Source organism: Lepisma saccharinum, chromosome 25, assembly GCF_977018435.1.
Source record: "Lepisma saccharinum chromosome 25, izLepSacc3.1, whole genome shotgun sequence".
NCBI classification, from domain to species: domain Eukaryota; kingdom Metazoa; phylum Arthropoda; class Insecta; order Zygentoma; family Lepismatidae; genus Lepisma; species Lepisma saccharinum.
In genome coordinates this window covers 34,186,714-34,203,595 of record NC_139253.1, presented here as the reverse complement: position 1 = coordinate 34,203,595, position 16,882 = coordinate 34,186,714, and the positions used below count along the sequence as shown (strand labels likewise).

The 16,882-nt window shown below is 37.7% G+C and overlaps 1 protein-coding gene across 3 annotated transcripts in view; it reads right to left on the bottom strand.

Annotated features, from left to right (window-relative positions):
* Pex6 (peroxisomal biogenesis factor 6) overlaps nucleotides 1-16,882 on the bottom strand; it is a 46,864-nt gene that overhangs the window by 10,219 nt on the left and 19,763 nt on the right. For all 3 annotated transcript variants that reach the window (XM_083111449.1, XM_083111448.1, XM_083111450.1), the window contains exons 2-6: nucleotides 13,665-14,974; nucleotides 8,670-9,013; nucleotides 4,797-4,915; nucleotides 1,990-2,154; nucleotides 642-788 (exon numbers count right to left, since the gene is read on the bottom strand). In XM_083111449.1, coding sequence (XP_082967575.1) covers nucleotides 642-788; nucleotides 1,990-2,154; nucleotides 4,797-4,915; nucleotides 8,670-9,013; nucleotides 13,665-14,957 — 2,068 coding nt within the window. In that variant the 5' untranslated portion in view covers nucleotides 14,958-14,974. The remainder of the gene's footprint in view (nucleotides 1-641; nucleotides 789-1,989; nucleotides 2,155-4,796; nucleotides 4,916-8,669; nucleotides 9,014-13,664; nucleotides 14,975-16,882) is intronic.

Below are 16,882 nucleotides of genomic sequence, written 5' to 3'. Positions count from 1 at the left end.
TTCTAAGTTCGTCTGCACAGTGATTGCAACCAATTAAGTCCATACCTGCTAATCAATGTATTATTTTGTCTGTATATTACAAATTAAATAACTGTTTTCTTGCAAGTATGCAGTTGTGTCGGAATAGAACCCGTCTCAGTGGAACTATATTCTTGCGCGCACGTTTGGATCTACATATGCTAAAACCTGCTGCAAGGTTGACCTGACGCTTAGCTTAGTAGAATTTCTTTACAGTACACAAATGAATTTCATGTAACTAAAAAAAAAAAAGTGAAATTTGGAATTACTATGATTGCAACCACTAAATCTAACATTATTTTTTTTAAGCATGGCCTAAAACTGAGAAAATACTAATTTTGCATAAGCAAATTGTTTTGTATATTCTTATTTGATACATCACACCTCTTTAGATGAATGTTGTCATTGAGGATGACACCGAAATTGATGTATATACTCCAAAAGGATGGAACTTGAACCTGGAGATAATCATGAAGACAATGAGTAGACCACTCAATGACCTTGGCCACTGAGGTGGCTTGTTTTAGCTAATTAATACATTTAATTAATATACAATTAATTAAAAGTTCCATAACATATAAACTAAATAGCATTCTTTCTATGAATAAAACCAGTTTCAATACCTTCTCTCACATTTTCCTCACTCTGTCCCACATACATATTCAATAGCTCTGGTCCTTTTACGGACAAGAAATTTAGGTTACACTCTGTAGCCACAGCTTTGGCCAGCAAGGTTTTGCCTGTGCCTGGAGGACCGAACAGCAAAATCCCTACATGAAAAGAGCAAGAGTTTACAGGTTAGAATCACTATTACTGCAGTTACAGTACACATGAACAGAGAAAATTAAAAAATGAAATGCAAAATATGTATATTTTATCCTATATCTATGTAAACTGGCTGAAAATTTTACAAAAAGTTTTACTTAGCTATCGCATTATCTGAACGCATTAAAGGTATGAACAATTAATTTGAAATCAAACATCAAAATAGTTAAAGATACTTTGGCCTTTTATGTATTCTTTAAACTAATCACATGAAAGCTTTGTTTGATTTTACCTTACAAAGGAAAGTTAGTATTACATGTATTTTACACAGCAATATTCTGGAGTATTGGGATGTGATTATTATTCATATATTGATAAAAATAACTATACGACAGTAAAAAACTTATGTCACATGCCGGCCACATATTTCTTAAAAACAACAAAAAAAAACACAAACAGCGTGATAAAAAAACACTTTAGGAGTTCTTCCAAGCTTTCAATGCCATCTCGGAATCATCATCAGGGCTGGTCGAGAGATGATGAAAGTGACGCGGTTAAAGTTCTGCTGGTGCTACTTGCTCGATGACCAGTCCTGATGATGATTCCGAGATGAAATCGAAAGCTTGGGAAAACTCCTAAAGTGTATTTTATTGTTTTTAACAAAAATAACTATGTTACAGATGTAAATAAAAACACACCTTCACTTAATAACTGTTATACTAATACAAGATGAATAGACAAACAAGAAAAAGTCTAATATGCTTATAATGATAAAAGATAAACTGGACAGTAAACAAATCAGTTGTTTTTATTTAGAAGTTCAGTACAATTACAATGTTACTGAGGTAACTGTTTTATGTTAACTTTTCTACTGATAACATGACACCAATAAGAAAAAAATACATTTATATTCAGTTTAATACAAACATTATAGAGCCCATCTTACGTCATGAAGTCAGTCATATGTAATATGACACAAGCGTAAGAAATATGACTTACTTAATGCATCTGATAATATAACTTTTGGGTTCACTTTATATAGCATGTGATAAAAGTATGTTACACAATGACAGAATACAATCTCTTAAATTAAAATTATCAACAGTAAGTCAAGTTGTACATACTTAATCACTTAAATGGTAAATTAGGTACTAATGAATTTTGATAGATGACAAAATATATGTAATATGATTTAAATGAGCTGACCTGATCTCTTTAGACCACTTTCTACAAGTTGTGGATATTGTAGTGGCATGTTAATAGTTCGCAAAATTTCTTCTTTAACTCTACTCAAACCACCAACATCACTCCATGAGACCTTTGGTATTCTCGGTGCTCCAATAGCATCAGAATATGCAGCATGCATAATGTCTGAAAATGCAAAAATTCACACAATTTATACAGTCATTCTATACAAAAATGCAAGAATAATAATTGCTATGTTTACAATTTTCAGTTTTAGTTTTAACTCAACTCAGTGGTGCATTCTGAAAATTTGACCTGGTTTAATGCACCAATTCTTATTTATTGCATATGTTCTGCACCATGGTCGTGTGGTCTCAATTTCGGCTTGTGTATGGGACCGTCATGAGGAAATTGGGAAGCTACGAATGAGTAGGGCAACCCGGTCACGGAAACTTACAACCACCTCTGGTGGGAGTGAGGCCAGCAGTCGGTAGGTAGACATTCGCCCTCACCGGTTGTTACACCACGGGATGTTATTATTATTTATTATATATTAAGTACATATAATAAAAATAAAACACCAATGCAGACATGCAAGCAACACAAAAACAAAAGTACAATAATTTCAAATTCTCCGGCAATTTCTACACACATGGAAAAGTTGATTTACTGGGGGTATATCAAGTGACATGGGAGAATATGTCACCACTGAGCCCACTTTATGCACAGATAGGCTAAATAAACTAGACCTACAATTTGAAGTGTCCCATTCTCCTATTATTTCTTCCCAGTGGGGGCATATAGTGGTTCGAATCCCACTTTAAACTGTAGGTCCAGTCCTGATTAGCTTTACTGTGCATAAGGTGAACTTAAAACACAAACTCAAACTCAATCCTATTATTTCTTGTCCCATCTTCTTCCTAACAATTTCCACTATGTGTGGTCCCCTCTTGATGCTCGGGAACATGAAAGAAGAAAAACAGCAAAATACAGCCTATGGGAGCAGCTAGAAAAGAATGGGTACGAAAAGGAAGACAGACTTGACGTAAACAGAAGAAGAAGGAAGAAAGAAGATAAAGAAACAGTTGAGGAGGAAGAAAAAGAAAAAGAGAGGTGGTTTGGTATAAGGAGTATGAGGAAAGCCACAGAGACGATAAGCAAAGTACTTAGAAAATCAGGCATAGAAACATACAGAAAGGGAGGCTCCAGCATTTTAAGGATAGCGAACAAGAAGAAGGAAGAAAGCAGAGAGGAGGAAGGGATTATATATGAGGTTCAGTGCAAGGAATGTGATAGTGTGTACATAGGGGAAACAAAAAAAAAGACTGAAAGACAGGTTGAAGCAACACAAGGATGACATAAGACTAAAGAGGGAGAAAAATGCTATATTCAAGCACACAAAGGAAGCTGGACACGAAATAGAATGGGAGAAGGCTAGGAGGATAGGGAGGGAGATGAAAGGAATAGTAAGGAAGTGCAAAGAGGCCAGGGAAATAGAGAAAAAAGGAGAAGAAATAATGGAACTGGAATGGGGGGCTGAAAATCAACAAGGACACTCTCACCAGGTATCTGTCAATTACCTGAGATTCCACACTCAGGAATTCCTGACAGGAAATGTAATAAGATAAGGACTGGTGCCTTTTTGTTGCTTTATGTATGGACCCGGTTTGGGAGTGTAGGTATATATAAGATGATTGTTGTATCTTTCTTCAATTTTTTGTGAATATTCCTCTGAAGAAGACCCTGTTAGAGGGTGGAAACGTTACGTTTTTAGTGTATATTTTTATACTATAAATTTTGCCTTGGTCAGCATTTTAATATTTTATAAAAATTAATGCTTCAAACTTCATCATGGATGGGGAATGGCCACATTATTTAATATTTTTACAAAACTTCACGCATACAAGAATGTAATTCTTATGAAACGATGTGAACAAATCTAAACCACAAATCAATAAAATTTTAGGTTTCCAAATATTCAATTTTATCAAATCCCAGCACAGGTATATAACAATGTAAGTTCACTATACTATGCATATTTCAAATTCAGGAACATTTTATCTGTAAAAAGTGCTAAAACCATGTGCAGACTAACAAGTGTCATTTCAGTGAAAATATTGGAACATTTCACGGTGCCCCTGTAAGCCAGCCATGGCACCCCAGAGTGCCACAGTGCACACTTTGGGAACCACTGCATTACACAATAAATTGTTATATTTAAAAAAAATTTCCCACCCTTCCTCATAGCCAGATCATTCTCACTTTCATTATTATTAATATTATTATTATTATTATTATTATTAAAGATAGATCAGGTTAAACACTATGGATTTTGGCCAATGTACACAGATCAGAGTATTGGTAATATTACCAATAATTTTACCAATCAAATATTTATAAATAGCCTGTAATTTTGTGCATTTGGGGGGGGGGGGGCAAAATTTTATAGTTTAGCTGCCACTTCTACATATTTTCACACAAAAATTGGGGGATCTTTTCATTTGATTGACTTGTTATTGATTTTTAGTTATGGTTATTATGTACAGTTTCTCTACCTACCTATGGCTAATCGCAGCGATGGGGTTGCAATGAAGCATCACCACTTATGCCTTTAGAATCAGTTTGGAAGAGGGGGACAGGGTGCGAAATCCTGGGGGGATGGGGGAATCCCCCACCAACAATTTAGGGGGAGAGTATTTGTTACAACAAAAGATTCGAATTTCAGAATTAAAAAGAAAGTTTGGTAATCCACTGTTTTGGTAACAGATACAACTTATGTCTAACTACATGCTACTGTGATCACACAATACAAATGCAGTGTAACTTACCAAGTGATTTTTCAAAATCCTCCATTCTTATGCAGCAGGAATCCACTGCTAATGTATCAGCAGAACCTTCAGACTTTCCAATTGCTTCATTTCCGAAATGTACACCTCTGTACCTGTTCCTGTTTTCAAAGAATACATTAGACTGAAACATATTTTGCTGAGTGAATGCTTAGGTCTACAATTGCAAATTGGGCTAACAAAAATGTATTACATGCATATTTACAAAAACTGACAATGGTATGAAAGAACTAACAAATATGAGAGCAAATCAAAAAGTCTTTGACCAATTATTTTTTTTCAGCTGAAATAATAAACATGCAGCGAAATAAAAATATAGGAATTGTTCTATGTACCTTGCACTTTTCCACATAGTCACCACAGCGGTTCAGGCATTTGTTCCCTCGAACCACTAGTTTGGAGATGCTGCTGTTGTAGAATTCGGCTGGTCGATCGTGGAACCACCGCCAGACAGCTGTCTTCACTTTGACATCGCAAATGAACCTCTGTCCTGCCAGGAACTTCTTCAGTGGACCGAACATGTAGAAATCAGTGGGGGCGAGGTCTGGACTATATGGTGGATGCTCCAGAATCTCCCATTCAAATGACTGAAGTCTGTTGATGGTCCTGTTTGCCACATGAGGCCTGACGTTAGCATGGAGGATAACCACATTGTCCACATCGAAGGTCATGAAGGTCTCCTTGGCCAATTTTTCGAACTCACACCACCACCACTGCACACTTCTCAAAGTGAGAAACTTGTCCCCATACGTTGGCACCATTTCCCCATGGATCTCCATTGGCGTTCATCCCTTGCTTCATAGAAAACGAATAACACTTCGCTACTCGTACGACATGGACATGTTGAGTACTACAGCCATTTTTACAGACAGACAGCGGAACTGTGCCGTGGAACAGCCGAGAGTTAATGCTGGGCCGTTCCAAGAAAAAAAACTATATCATTGAATGTATATCTCTGTTTCTCAATGACACTAATATTTTGGCTGAAAAAAAATAGGGGCAAAGACTTTTCGATTTGCCCTCGTACATTAAACCTCATTTCACAACCAATTATGTGATAATCCAACACAAATTTCAACAGAAGGTATGCAAAAAAACAACTGCTGTCTGGCAGGAAGCATAAATGACGTCACTGTGTAGAATCTAGAATGCAAAAGGGAAGTGTGCAATTTTCAATAAAAAGTCAACATGTCTTTCACTGCTATTTACATATTTGATTTGATTTGATTTATTTTACTTCGCCTTTTGTGCCACTTTTGGCTAATTTGCGAAGATGGGGATGAGTGATGAGATGATGAAATTGATGAATGGACACTCACAAACATCCTCCCTGATGGTGCAGCGGTAGCGTCATCGCCTTGTAATCCCAGGTTCGATACCCGATGGAGGCACATAGTGGTTCGGATCCCACTTTCAACTGTAGGTCCAGTCCAGATTAGCCTTACTATGCTTCAATTGGACTTAAAACAACAAATAAATCAATCAAACTCACAAACATCCATACCCAGGCCAGGATTCGAACCCAGGACCCCTGGCATCATAGTGCGATGTGCTAACCATTCCCCCTCGGGGGCTGGCTCATATTTGCTTTGAGTCATATATGACCCATACATAGTACATCACAGTTAACTTATTATTACTATAATATGGTATATAGTTCACTGTTCACTGTTTGTCACTTGTAGCAAAAATTAATCATGGATTCAGTTAAAGGCTTTTATTCCCGCCTCTGCAGTTCCACATATATTGACGTGTGGTGGCAACACTGCACTGACTGTAGCCATAATGAGTAGTGCACTTGAAAACAGTATTCTCGCGAAAAGAACAAATTGTGTTCATCAATATTCAAGTTGCATGTGAAAGAAATGTTGTTAAGTGTCACATAGAATTTGTGCAAATTTGTCCAAATATTTGATGGTTGGTTGGTTGATTTGGTGTTTTAAGTCCACTTTAAGCACAGTAAGGCTAACTGGGACTGGACCTACAGTTTAAAGTGGGATCCGAACCACTGTACCTCCAACGGGCATATTCGTTGGAAACGACCAACACTTCTGGCGAGACATCCGGTTATGTCGCCCCACAACTCAAGGTGCCATTTTTCAAATTCAGAGAGGCAACTGCTTGAACAGTGGGGTTGGGGAGTGCTAAAGCACCTCCCTATAGTCTAGACATAAGTTCTTGAGACTATGGCTTATTTCAGAAGCTACAAGATCCTCTATGAGGACGTCGCTTCAAGACGATCGATGCAGGCCTCAGGGCAGTCCCTGAAAGAAAAAAGAAAAAAAAATCTGCTGATGGCATGAGGATATTGCCAGAAATTTGGCAACACGTGCTATACTCGGCCAGGGACTATTACAAAGGAATACAGTAATCTTGTCCTCCACAATTATATAAGTAGGCAATTATGATCATGTGAGCAACTCGTCAAAGTTTGAATTATGTATGCATGGCTAGAAGGTACAAATATGGAGCATTAATATAAAGTAAAACACATGTAGAAGCCCAATGCGTAGAATGTTCTCTGCACAGCAAATAAATAACTGATAGTCATGTTGGATTCCACATGGAACTTGACAAGAAATAGACAGAAGTCCCTGTACCCTAGATGTGTACTTGTCCCTATACCACTAAAGTATGTGGTGCAACAGCCCTTGAAGGGGCAGGGCCTACCAGAGCAGCTTTTCATTGGGTGACATGTGGTCAGCCATCTCTATTTTCACTGAATTAACTACGACACAAAATTGTTTCTAGTAAATTATGTTAAAAATTGACCAACGTAATTCTTAGAGGCACATATTTTTGGTAAATAAAAAAGCAAAATTTCAGTACAAAAACAGTCAATTTCGGGTTCAAAAGCTGTAAATATGTTATAGCTGTGAAAAAATGATTCAAAAGCAGTATATAAAATGACTGTGTTTTTAAAAATTTTGAACATAATCCAAAATTTGATTTAAAAACTGCAATTCATTACAAAATAAACATAATCCTTCTAATAGCACATTTATGTAGTTACTAGAGAGTTAAGTATATTCCTGTATAAAGGGGTCCATTCTTGCTTCCCAAATATTTACAGCAGAATTAATCAATTTTCTGTGAATTGCATAACTCACAGGATAATTCAAACTTCAGAAAATGTCCAGTTGGTAAATAAACTCTAAATTTCGTGTTTGAGAGTTTATTTTGCATTTTGCAGCTCATTTGGCATAATTTCGTGACAAAACAGGGTAGAAAAATTGACCACACCCCTTTCAGAAACATTAAAAATTAACATTAGAATGTGTTATCTCACATTTCCTGTTTTTGTCAAACACGAAATATGCATGCCCCTAATAATTCTACAAATATGATCCATTTTATGAATATTTCCAACACCAATGGAGTACCAATAAATACTGACAACTACCACTGCACCGATAAAATAGGAAACATTTCATTCAGAAATGAAGGAAACATTCACTGTCAGTTAAATAATCAGATTGGCAAAACTACGCAAATTTAACGATAAACTGATGGCAACACCATCCCTCTACAATAAAAAATAATTATATGGAAAAGAAGTCTTGATACACCTAATTGTGAATACTTACTGAGTACCTAGATTAATTATAGGGTTGAGCTCCTGCAGCTGGGCCTACAGTTTAAAGTGGGATCTGAACCACTATGCACCTCCACTGAAACTGGAGACCCCTTGATTACAAGGCGACGATGGAACGAAAGCTGGTAATTATTACAATTTCAAATTGGTATTGGTAAGAATATCAGTATTGTTACGGGTATTGGTACAAATAAGTACTGTTCAGCCCTAATGAATTTCTCTTTATGTGAAACTTAATCATATAGGCTGGTAATACATACCTAACAGCATGCGATACTAAAGCATGAAAATCTCCAAGCACAAACCCAGAAGTCTGCTGTGCAACATGCTTTAGACAAGCTTCAGATTCAACATTAAGCCCTCTCTGCTTCATAACCCAATCCAGCATTCTCTGCCGTTCTTCATCACTGGGTTTCTCTATATGGATGGTATGGATGCTAAAGTTCACCAATGCCGAAACGAGTTGCTTCTCTTTCGCTGTGCTTGCTATCACTATGACAGGAAGACACGCTGATCTTAGTGTCTGAAACATCTTCAACATTTCCTCTTGGAACGCAGACACTGTTCTGCTGTCCTCGTGGCCATCCTTATCCCTCCCAAGGCACTGCAAGAAACACAAAGCTTTCAACAACAGTAAGAGCAGTTTTGTATTTGATTATTCTAAATCAGACCTTAATACTTATAAAACCTATAAACTTATTCTGAGGTATTAACTTTAGGGTAAGTATGATGCAATATGGCACAAGACTAATTGTTCAATTGGATACTGGTCCCGCATTGATAAAAGTATCTCTAGTTTAATCAATGTTTGGAGGAATCATGATTGATTGATTCGCTTTATTTTACTTCGCTTGTTGTGCCACTCTTGGCTAATTTGTGAAGATTGAAATGAGTGATGGTATGTTGAAATTGATGAATGCACACTCACAAACATCCATGCCCAGGCCGGGATTCAAACCCAGGACCCCTGACATTGTAGCACAATGTGCTGAACACTCCACCACAGGGGGCGGCTGGAGGAAATATGAACTAATGAAAGAGATTAAACATCCTTTTCATACCCATAATTAAAACCTAGAACATCTGGGTTGATACTAAATGCCATGATGATGATTTCACAAAGGAGAATTACAACATTCATTATTATAACGGGTGACAAGAAATAACCCATACAAAGTTTGGCGTATCCTGCCAAGAATGTAGTGTACCGTAGCCAAATAATTGTTGTGTTATTGGATTCTCCATAGTCTTTTGTTGTTTCGGCTTCATACCGATTACAGTCTTTGCGTTTCAGACTGTCAACCAAACGCTGTGCAATTTTTTAACTGTGGCGTCAAGGAAAGCGTCAATGTCAAATTGTTCGTTTGCTGGGTGTTCCAAAAATGACAGTCTCAGACGGAGTTCATCGATTCAAGGAGCTCGGCCATGAAGGCGACCGTCCCGGAAGAGGAAGAAAGCCTACCGTCAACACGTCCCAGAAGCGCAAGATCATCAAAAAGCGAGTTCAGTGAAATCCGAGGATCTCCATGAGAAAAGTCGCCCGTGAGATCGGGATCAACAGCGAATCGGTGCGGCAAATGGCGAGAAAGAACCTCAACCTCAAGGCGTACAAGCTCCAAAAAGTTCAACTTCTCACGGACGAAAGCAAGCGCCTGCGACTCAAAAGATGCCGCTCTCTGAAGCGCCGGGCCGCAGGTCAGCAATGGGAACGCATTCTCTTCACAGAGGAGAAGCTGTTCACCGTGGAGCAGGCGCACAAGCACCAAACCAACAGGACCTGGTCTGCAGAGGCTCCCGGTACCTCAGCCATCGTCAAACACCGCAGTCGGTCATGGTGTGGGGCGGAATTTGCGCAAGCAGCAAGACGCCCCTGTTTTTCGTGGATCAAGGGGTCAAAATCAACCAAGAAGTGTACCGCCGCGCCAATCTCGAGAACGTCGTCCTTCCGTGGGCCCAGCAGCACTTCGGCGATAGGCAATTGACATTCCAGCAAAACTCTGCTCCCGCCCACAGGGCGAAAATGACGCAAGCGTGGTGCAGAACCCATTTTCCGGACTTCATCGCATCGACGGAATGGCCACCCTACTTGCTGGACCTCAACCCAATGGACTACAGTGTCTGGTCAATTTTGGAGGCCAGGGTATGTGCTAAACGACACCACAGTTTGGAGTCGCTGAAGCAATTGCTGCGTCATGAGTGGAACCGATTGTTGTCCGAGGACCTGCGGCCCATTGCCCAAAGTTTCAAAGCCCGTTTGGACCTCTATATAGCCACCCAGAGAGGCCACTTTGAAACCGGCTGAACAACGTGTTCCTAAGGTCCCATGTCATTGTTCTTCAGTGTTGTTTTGCTCAATTGTTTCAGTTTAATAACTTTATGATCACAAACATTAGTACGGGTTATTACTTGTCACCCTGTATATACATGTAAATACACAAAACCAGCTAAGTAAAGCTATTTTTGGGTTATTGAACATTATTGTTAAGTTTGTGGAGAATCGCCCATGGCAAACTGGAAGAAATTAAATAATGCAGATGAATATATACTTTCACTATGAGGTTCACTTGTTCACAAGTTGCAAAGCTAACCCCCTCTAAAATTTATGCCAACTGAAAAGGTCAAGGGACTTTGTAGAGAAAAATATATTTTGAATTGCCTAATGATATTTAGGATTTCTAATTAATATTTGACAAGATTTTAAGTTCATAATGTAAGCCTTTTATGGGATATAAAATTGATTCCTCGTTTCACTGTTAATGCAACTTTCATGCTCCAATGATGCAATGACATCTTATATGGGTCGTTCGGAAATGAATTGGACTGGCAACACTGCATTGTTGCAAATAACATCTGTCAAGCGAACTTTGTTTTGCATAATGGTCGGACATAATTCTAGATTCCACCACGAGATGGATCTGCTAGCACCACTACCAAAGAATTGCTGACTCATAACGTGAACGGGTGTGAGTGAATACGTGGACAAGCTACTAAATGGAAGGTGATTCTCATGGTCAGAGGTGGACTATGTGGTTCCTGATTAAAGAGGGTGTTTCGGCATCCGAAATTTATCACAGACTTGTGGCCCTTTGTGGTGGGTCAGTGCCTTCATGGAGTACAGTGTTTCAGTGGGATCAAAATTTCAAACGGTGAAATGAAAGTGTCGACAAAAGTGTTAGCAGTGGTTGCCCAAGGTCAACGCGTACCCCAGCAGCAATCTGAAGTGTTTCCAACTTGATTATGGGAGATCGACGTGTAACAATTGAACAACTGCAACGTGAAACTGGTTTTGGGCAAGCAACTCTGCATGCAATCATTCATGAGGATCTGCAAATGAGGAAAATTTGTGCTCAGTGGGTGACTCGCGATCTGACGGATCAGCAGAAACAACAACGAGTAGACATGTGCAGAGAATTGTTGCGTCGTTACAACTGAGACAGAGAACATTTTTTCGAAAGACTGGTGACTGGCGACAAAGAAAAAAAGGCAATCCATGCAATGGAAACATACTGGAAGTTCACGCTCCAAAAAACCTCGACCGACTCTCACTCCCTAGAAGCAAATGGGTACAGTTTTCTGGGATGAAGATGGAATTTTGCTGGTGGACTGGCTTCCCACTACCCAAACTGTAAACAGCGACAGCTACTGTGAAACTCTATGAAAGCTGTGATGCAGAATTCAGCAGAGGCGGCAAGGAAAATGGGTTCTTCGGGTGATTCTTCAGCATGACAATGCGAAGCCGCATACGAGCCGCCAAACACAGGAGGCATTGGCAACAATGGGATTTACGGTGCTCCCACATCCTGCGTATTCACCGGATTTAGCCCCCTCGGATTATGCACTGTTCGACAAAATGAAGGATGCATTGCATGGTCGACACTTTCAATCTAATGAAGAACTCCAGACTGCTGTCCATGAGTGGTGCAACTCTACTCCAAGAGAGTGGTCCTCTGCAACAATCAGGAAACTTCCCGATAAATGGGAGCGGTGCATTCAGTCAGGGGGAGATTATTGGTAATGTACATCTTTGTATTGCAGGTAAAATATACCAAATGTGCATTATATAATGCTTGTCCAATTCATTTCCGAACAGCCTTAATATTTATATTAAAAAATGTTATCGTGAAGATTCATTGTATAACTTTTTATATTTTGTTAAATTTCTCCTAATACCCAAGTAACCAAAAGTGGTTGGCCCAACCCTACTGAAAATGGTTGGCGAAACGTAAGAAGATACCGTTGCCCAACGGTGTTTGGGCCATGGTTCCAACATTGGCCCAACATGTGGTTTTTACATTGGGCCAACGTATGGTTTTATGTTGGACCAACTTACTGAAAACTAAAGAATGGATAGGTTTATTCTGATATTTTTATTCTCAGTCACATGGCATCATTGTTTTCAAGGCACCATACAATCAAGTCAATCAAGTATTAGCACAAAAACTTTCTAGAGCTTACTTAGCTTTCCACCTTTCATGGAATTTAGTCTGCACATAACATTGCTTAACCACTTTCACAAGAATACATGTAAAAATGTTCTTGTTCTGCTTCAGCTAAACAGACAAACAATAAGCAATTCCCAACACATCCTTCATCCATGGCAGCTGACAAAGGACTGGTGAGTGACTGCAAGTTAAAAATAGCTTCTACTTTAATTAAAAATATTATATTTCCAGTATGTATTGAAACTGAAATATTCGAAAAGAAACAATGTTACATGTCACTTATTTTACACTCTATAATTTACAGCATTCTCTTGAAGGTTGTCTTAGCATGAGAAGGTTGTTTATAAAACTGATTTTGACTCACTTTTCCATGGTTGGGCAAACATTGGCAACCACCGTTGCCCCAACGTAAGACCAACGTCAAGTTGCCAACCAACGTAAAGCCAACCTTTCCCACGTAAAAACTGACATTGGCCCAATGGTTGTGGTTACTTGGGTATTATAACTATAATGTTGATCACATTACAAATAAATATCTGATGAAGTGTGCGTTCTTCAAAACATTTCATCAAAACATGTGCTGACTTGCTTGTAGAAACTGTAAATGATAGGAAAAATTCTACAATGAAGGAAGAAGATTCTGATTTTTAACCCTATTTCTTCTGACCTAACAGTGCATGATGTATCCAACTTCCAAAGGAATTAACAATTGTGCAAGTATGTTCATGCCATGCAATATTGCAAAACAAATTCACATGTACTGACAAACAGAGATCTAGAATCTATAATAAAATATTTTTATAATGAACTTACCTCAAAATTTCTAAGTAGAAGAATGCATGGTGCATACTGTAGCAGTTTATGAAAAACATACTTTAGTTTTCCTTCCATATAGCCACTACTATCGCCAATAAGCTCCAAGCAATTCACTGACCACATATTCAAACCATATTCTTTACTAACACAGTCCACTATAGTCTGTTTTCCTGAACCTCTTGGGCCAGTAAGGAGAAAGAAAGGTTTTAAGGATAAGTTCCTTTCAACTGATTCTAGAAATGGTTTCACTGATGTCAACATCTCTTCATAGGCATATTCCAACCCAGAAGGATATGTTCTAATCAGAAACTTTTCATAGTCAGTAAGTGAGATATCTGAACATGATCCACTACATAAATATGAACATGAAGGCTTATACACTTGACAATGCTCAGTTTGAAAAAGTGTTGTAATGCTCTTTTGAACATAATATCCTACACAAATTTGTCTTAGCAGATGGGGAGGACCTTCAACATTACCAGCTTTAAAATATATCCTTTTCACTTTTTCATTCCAGTTTGAAAATAATATTTCTGGCATATCATTTTCCACATCAACGTAAAACACACTTCCTGTACATACGTAACGTGGCTGTTCAAAATATTTATTCAAAACTAAAGCTATAAGTTCTGCCTCAATTCTGTGCACTGTCTGGACCAATGACACACTTGCTTTTGTTGCCATTTTGGGAATAAACTTGCCACTAACATCATCTCTAAAAAACATGGTTGAAAGCACGACATCAAAATCGGAATCATTCAATTGTCTTTTTAAAATCTGGTTCCTGATGTTGTGAAACAAACAGTCACTAACAAGAACATGCTTCTCACTAAAACCTTTCACTCCAATGATTTTCACTAGCACATACTTACTTACATTGTTTTCACTGTTGTAAATTTCATTTTGAATGGATAGTCTTACCCATGCAAAATTTGATACACAAAGAAAATTAACAATGTCTTCACTCACAAGGACACAATTCAACACATCAACAACATTATCTAAATTGCTATACTTTTCAATGAAGTGCCTCTGCATTTTGTCAGGTACTGCACGAAGTACCAGTTGCACCCGTCGACTTAACTTTGAGTAGCATGCTGCAGTACAAAGAGCAAACACTGTACATAGTACTTGAGAATATCCTCGAAACAATATCTCAGATGTAATGTTCAATATGCTTAGGAGATATTGTACTTGGCTGTGATGATTATTTTCTTCTTTGGCACATAACAAAGGTACACTGTTAACTGATTCCATCATCTTTTTATTCTCCAATGGTCTTCTGGACATCAGTGAATATGTAAAACCTAAAAAAATATTTTAATGTTATTTTCATGTATTGCTTTTTCTAAAATGTATCTTTTTGCTTTAATTAAAATCATATATATTATAGTGGAACCTCAATTAATTTTTAATATTATTATTATTATTATTATTATTAAGAAAACCATAGCTAAAGAACCAATGTATCCAAAAATTCTACATTCAATTCAATTAAACAATATATATATTTAAACTATTTAATTTAACATTTGACATTTCACATCCTCAGACTCAAAATACATCTACAAACACAAGTCACAAATCCTATGTGATGTACTAATTGTTACGAAAAATTGCTAATTGTATCAGAATTTCAAACTCAAATTTACCTAATCAACTAAGACATATCTTGCAATAATCTTCCCTGACAGATAAATTGTTCGACAAAGAACATTCAACAAGATAAAAGGATTGAGGGAACTCTGTATTATTTTACACATTGCTTTCTTTTCCTTCTTCAACAAAAAAGAAAGTTAAACTGTGAGAAACTTGCCTCAGGGCATTTAAAAATATGTATAGCCCGACCCTGTGGCCGAGTGGTTAGCACATCGCGCTGCGACGCCAAGGGTCCCGGGTTCGAATCCCGGTCGGGCTTGGTTGTTTGTGAATGTCCATTCATCAATTTCATCATATCATCACTCATCCCCATCTTCGCAAATTAGCCAAGAGGCACAAAACGCGAAGTAAAATAAACTAAATCAATCAATCAATCAATCAAAAATATGTATAAAGTAAATGTAATTTTTCACGTCTACAGAGAAAAGTTTACACAGAATTCCTGGCCCCAATAATTCACGTATAATCCCTGGAATTCGAGGAATTCCCAGTGAGCAGACACCCTGTAATAGTATTGTGGCTTCAAAAGAGTCTGTGTATTTGTATATTGATTTTGTTTTTGTTTACTTACAAATTGTTGTTGCTACATTGTTTTCATGAAGTTGATTCAATTTTGTATTCACAGTAACAAGACCACAAACATTATCTAGAGCAGGGATTCCGAACCTTTTCACATTCGTAGCACTCTTGCAAATAAGATTAAAAACTTGGGGCACCCTTGTTAGAATTTTTTCTTTCAATATTTAATCTTAAATCGAAGTGATGGATTGATTGATTTGCTTTATTTTACTTCGCTTGTTGTGCAACTTTTGACTATTTGCGAAGATGGGGATGAACGATGATATGATGAAGGATACTTACAAACATCCACGCCCAAGCCAGGATTCGAACCCACGACACCAGGCATTGCAGCACGATGTGGTAACCGTGATATGATCCTCCCGAACCATAACAAAGATTCGGTCATATTTAATATTATTATTAATTATTTTGCTTTTTATATTCACTATAAAAACATTATGAAAGATAAGATATTTAATAGTTGACCTAATGACATAATTTTGTCATTCGAGAAGTTTCGGGTTTCTTTCATTGTTGACAATTAGTCAAAAATATGTGTTCTCAGTTTTAGAATCACCCTATTATGAAAACCATAAGAGCTAAATTTCAGTTGAAGTTATAAGTAATATAAGCCTTATGGACATTGGAAAGAAGTTTCTTTAAGAATGTGACAACTTTGTAGTAGAGAATATTATAGAAACTTCAAGGGTCACAATTGTTGTTTTAGACATAGAAAAATGAACCTTATGGAACATACTGTGTAATCTTTAAGATATTGCCATTATACACAAATTAATTATATACCGGGTGAGTTTTTTAGCTTGACACAACGAAATATCTTGAAAAGTATGCATCTGATCAAAAAAAAAGTTCTGAATGAAATTTGTTTGTCACGAAGGGGCTCATCCAATGATGCCAAACTCCATCCCCCACCCCACCTCCTGGGGGTGGGGTGAGGGGCAACTGTAAAATCTCAAATGGGAACCCCCATTTTT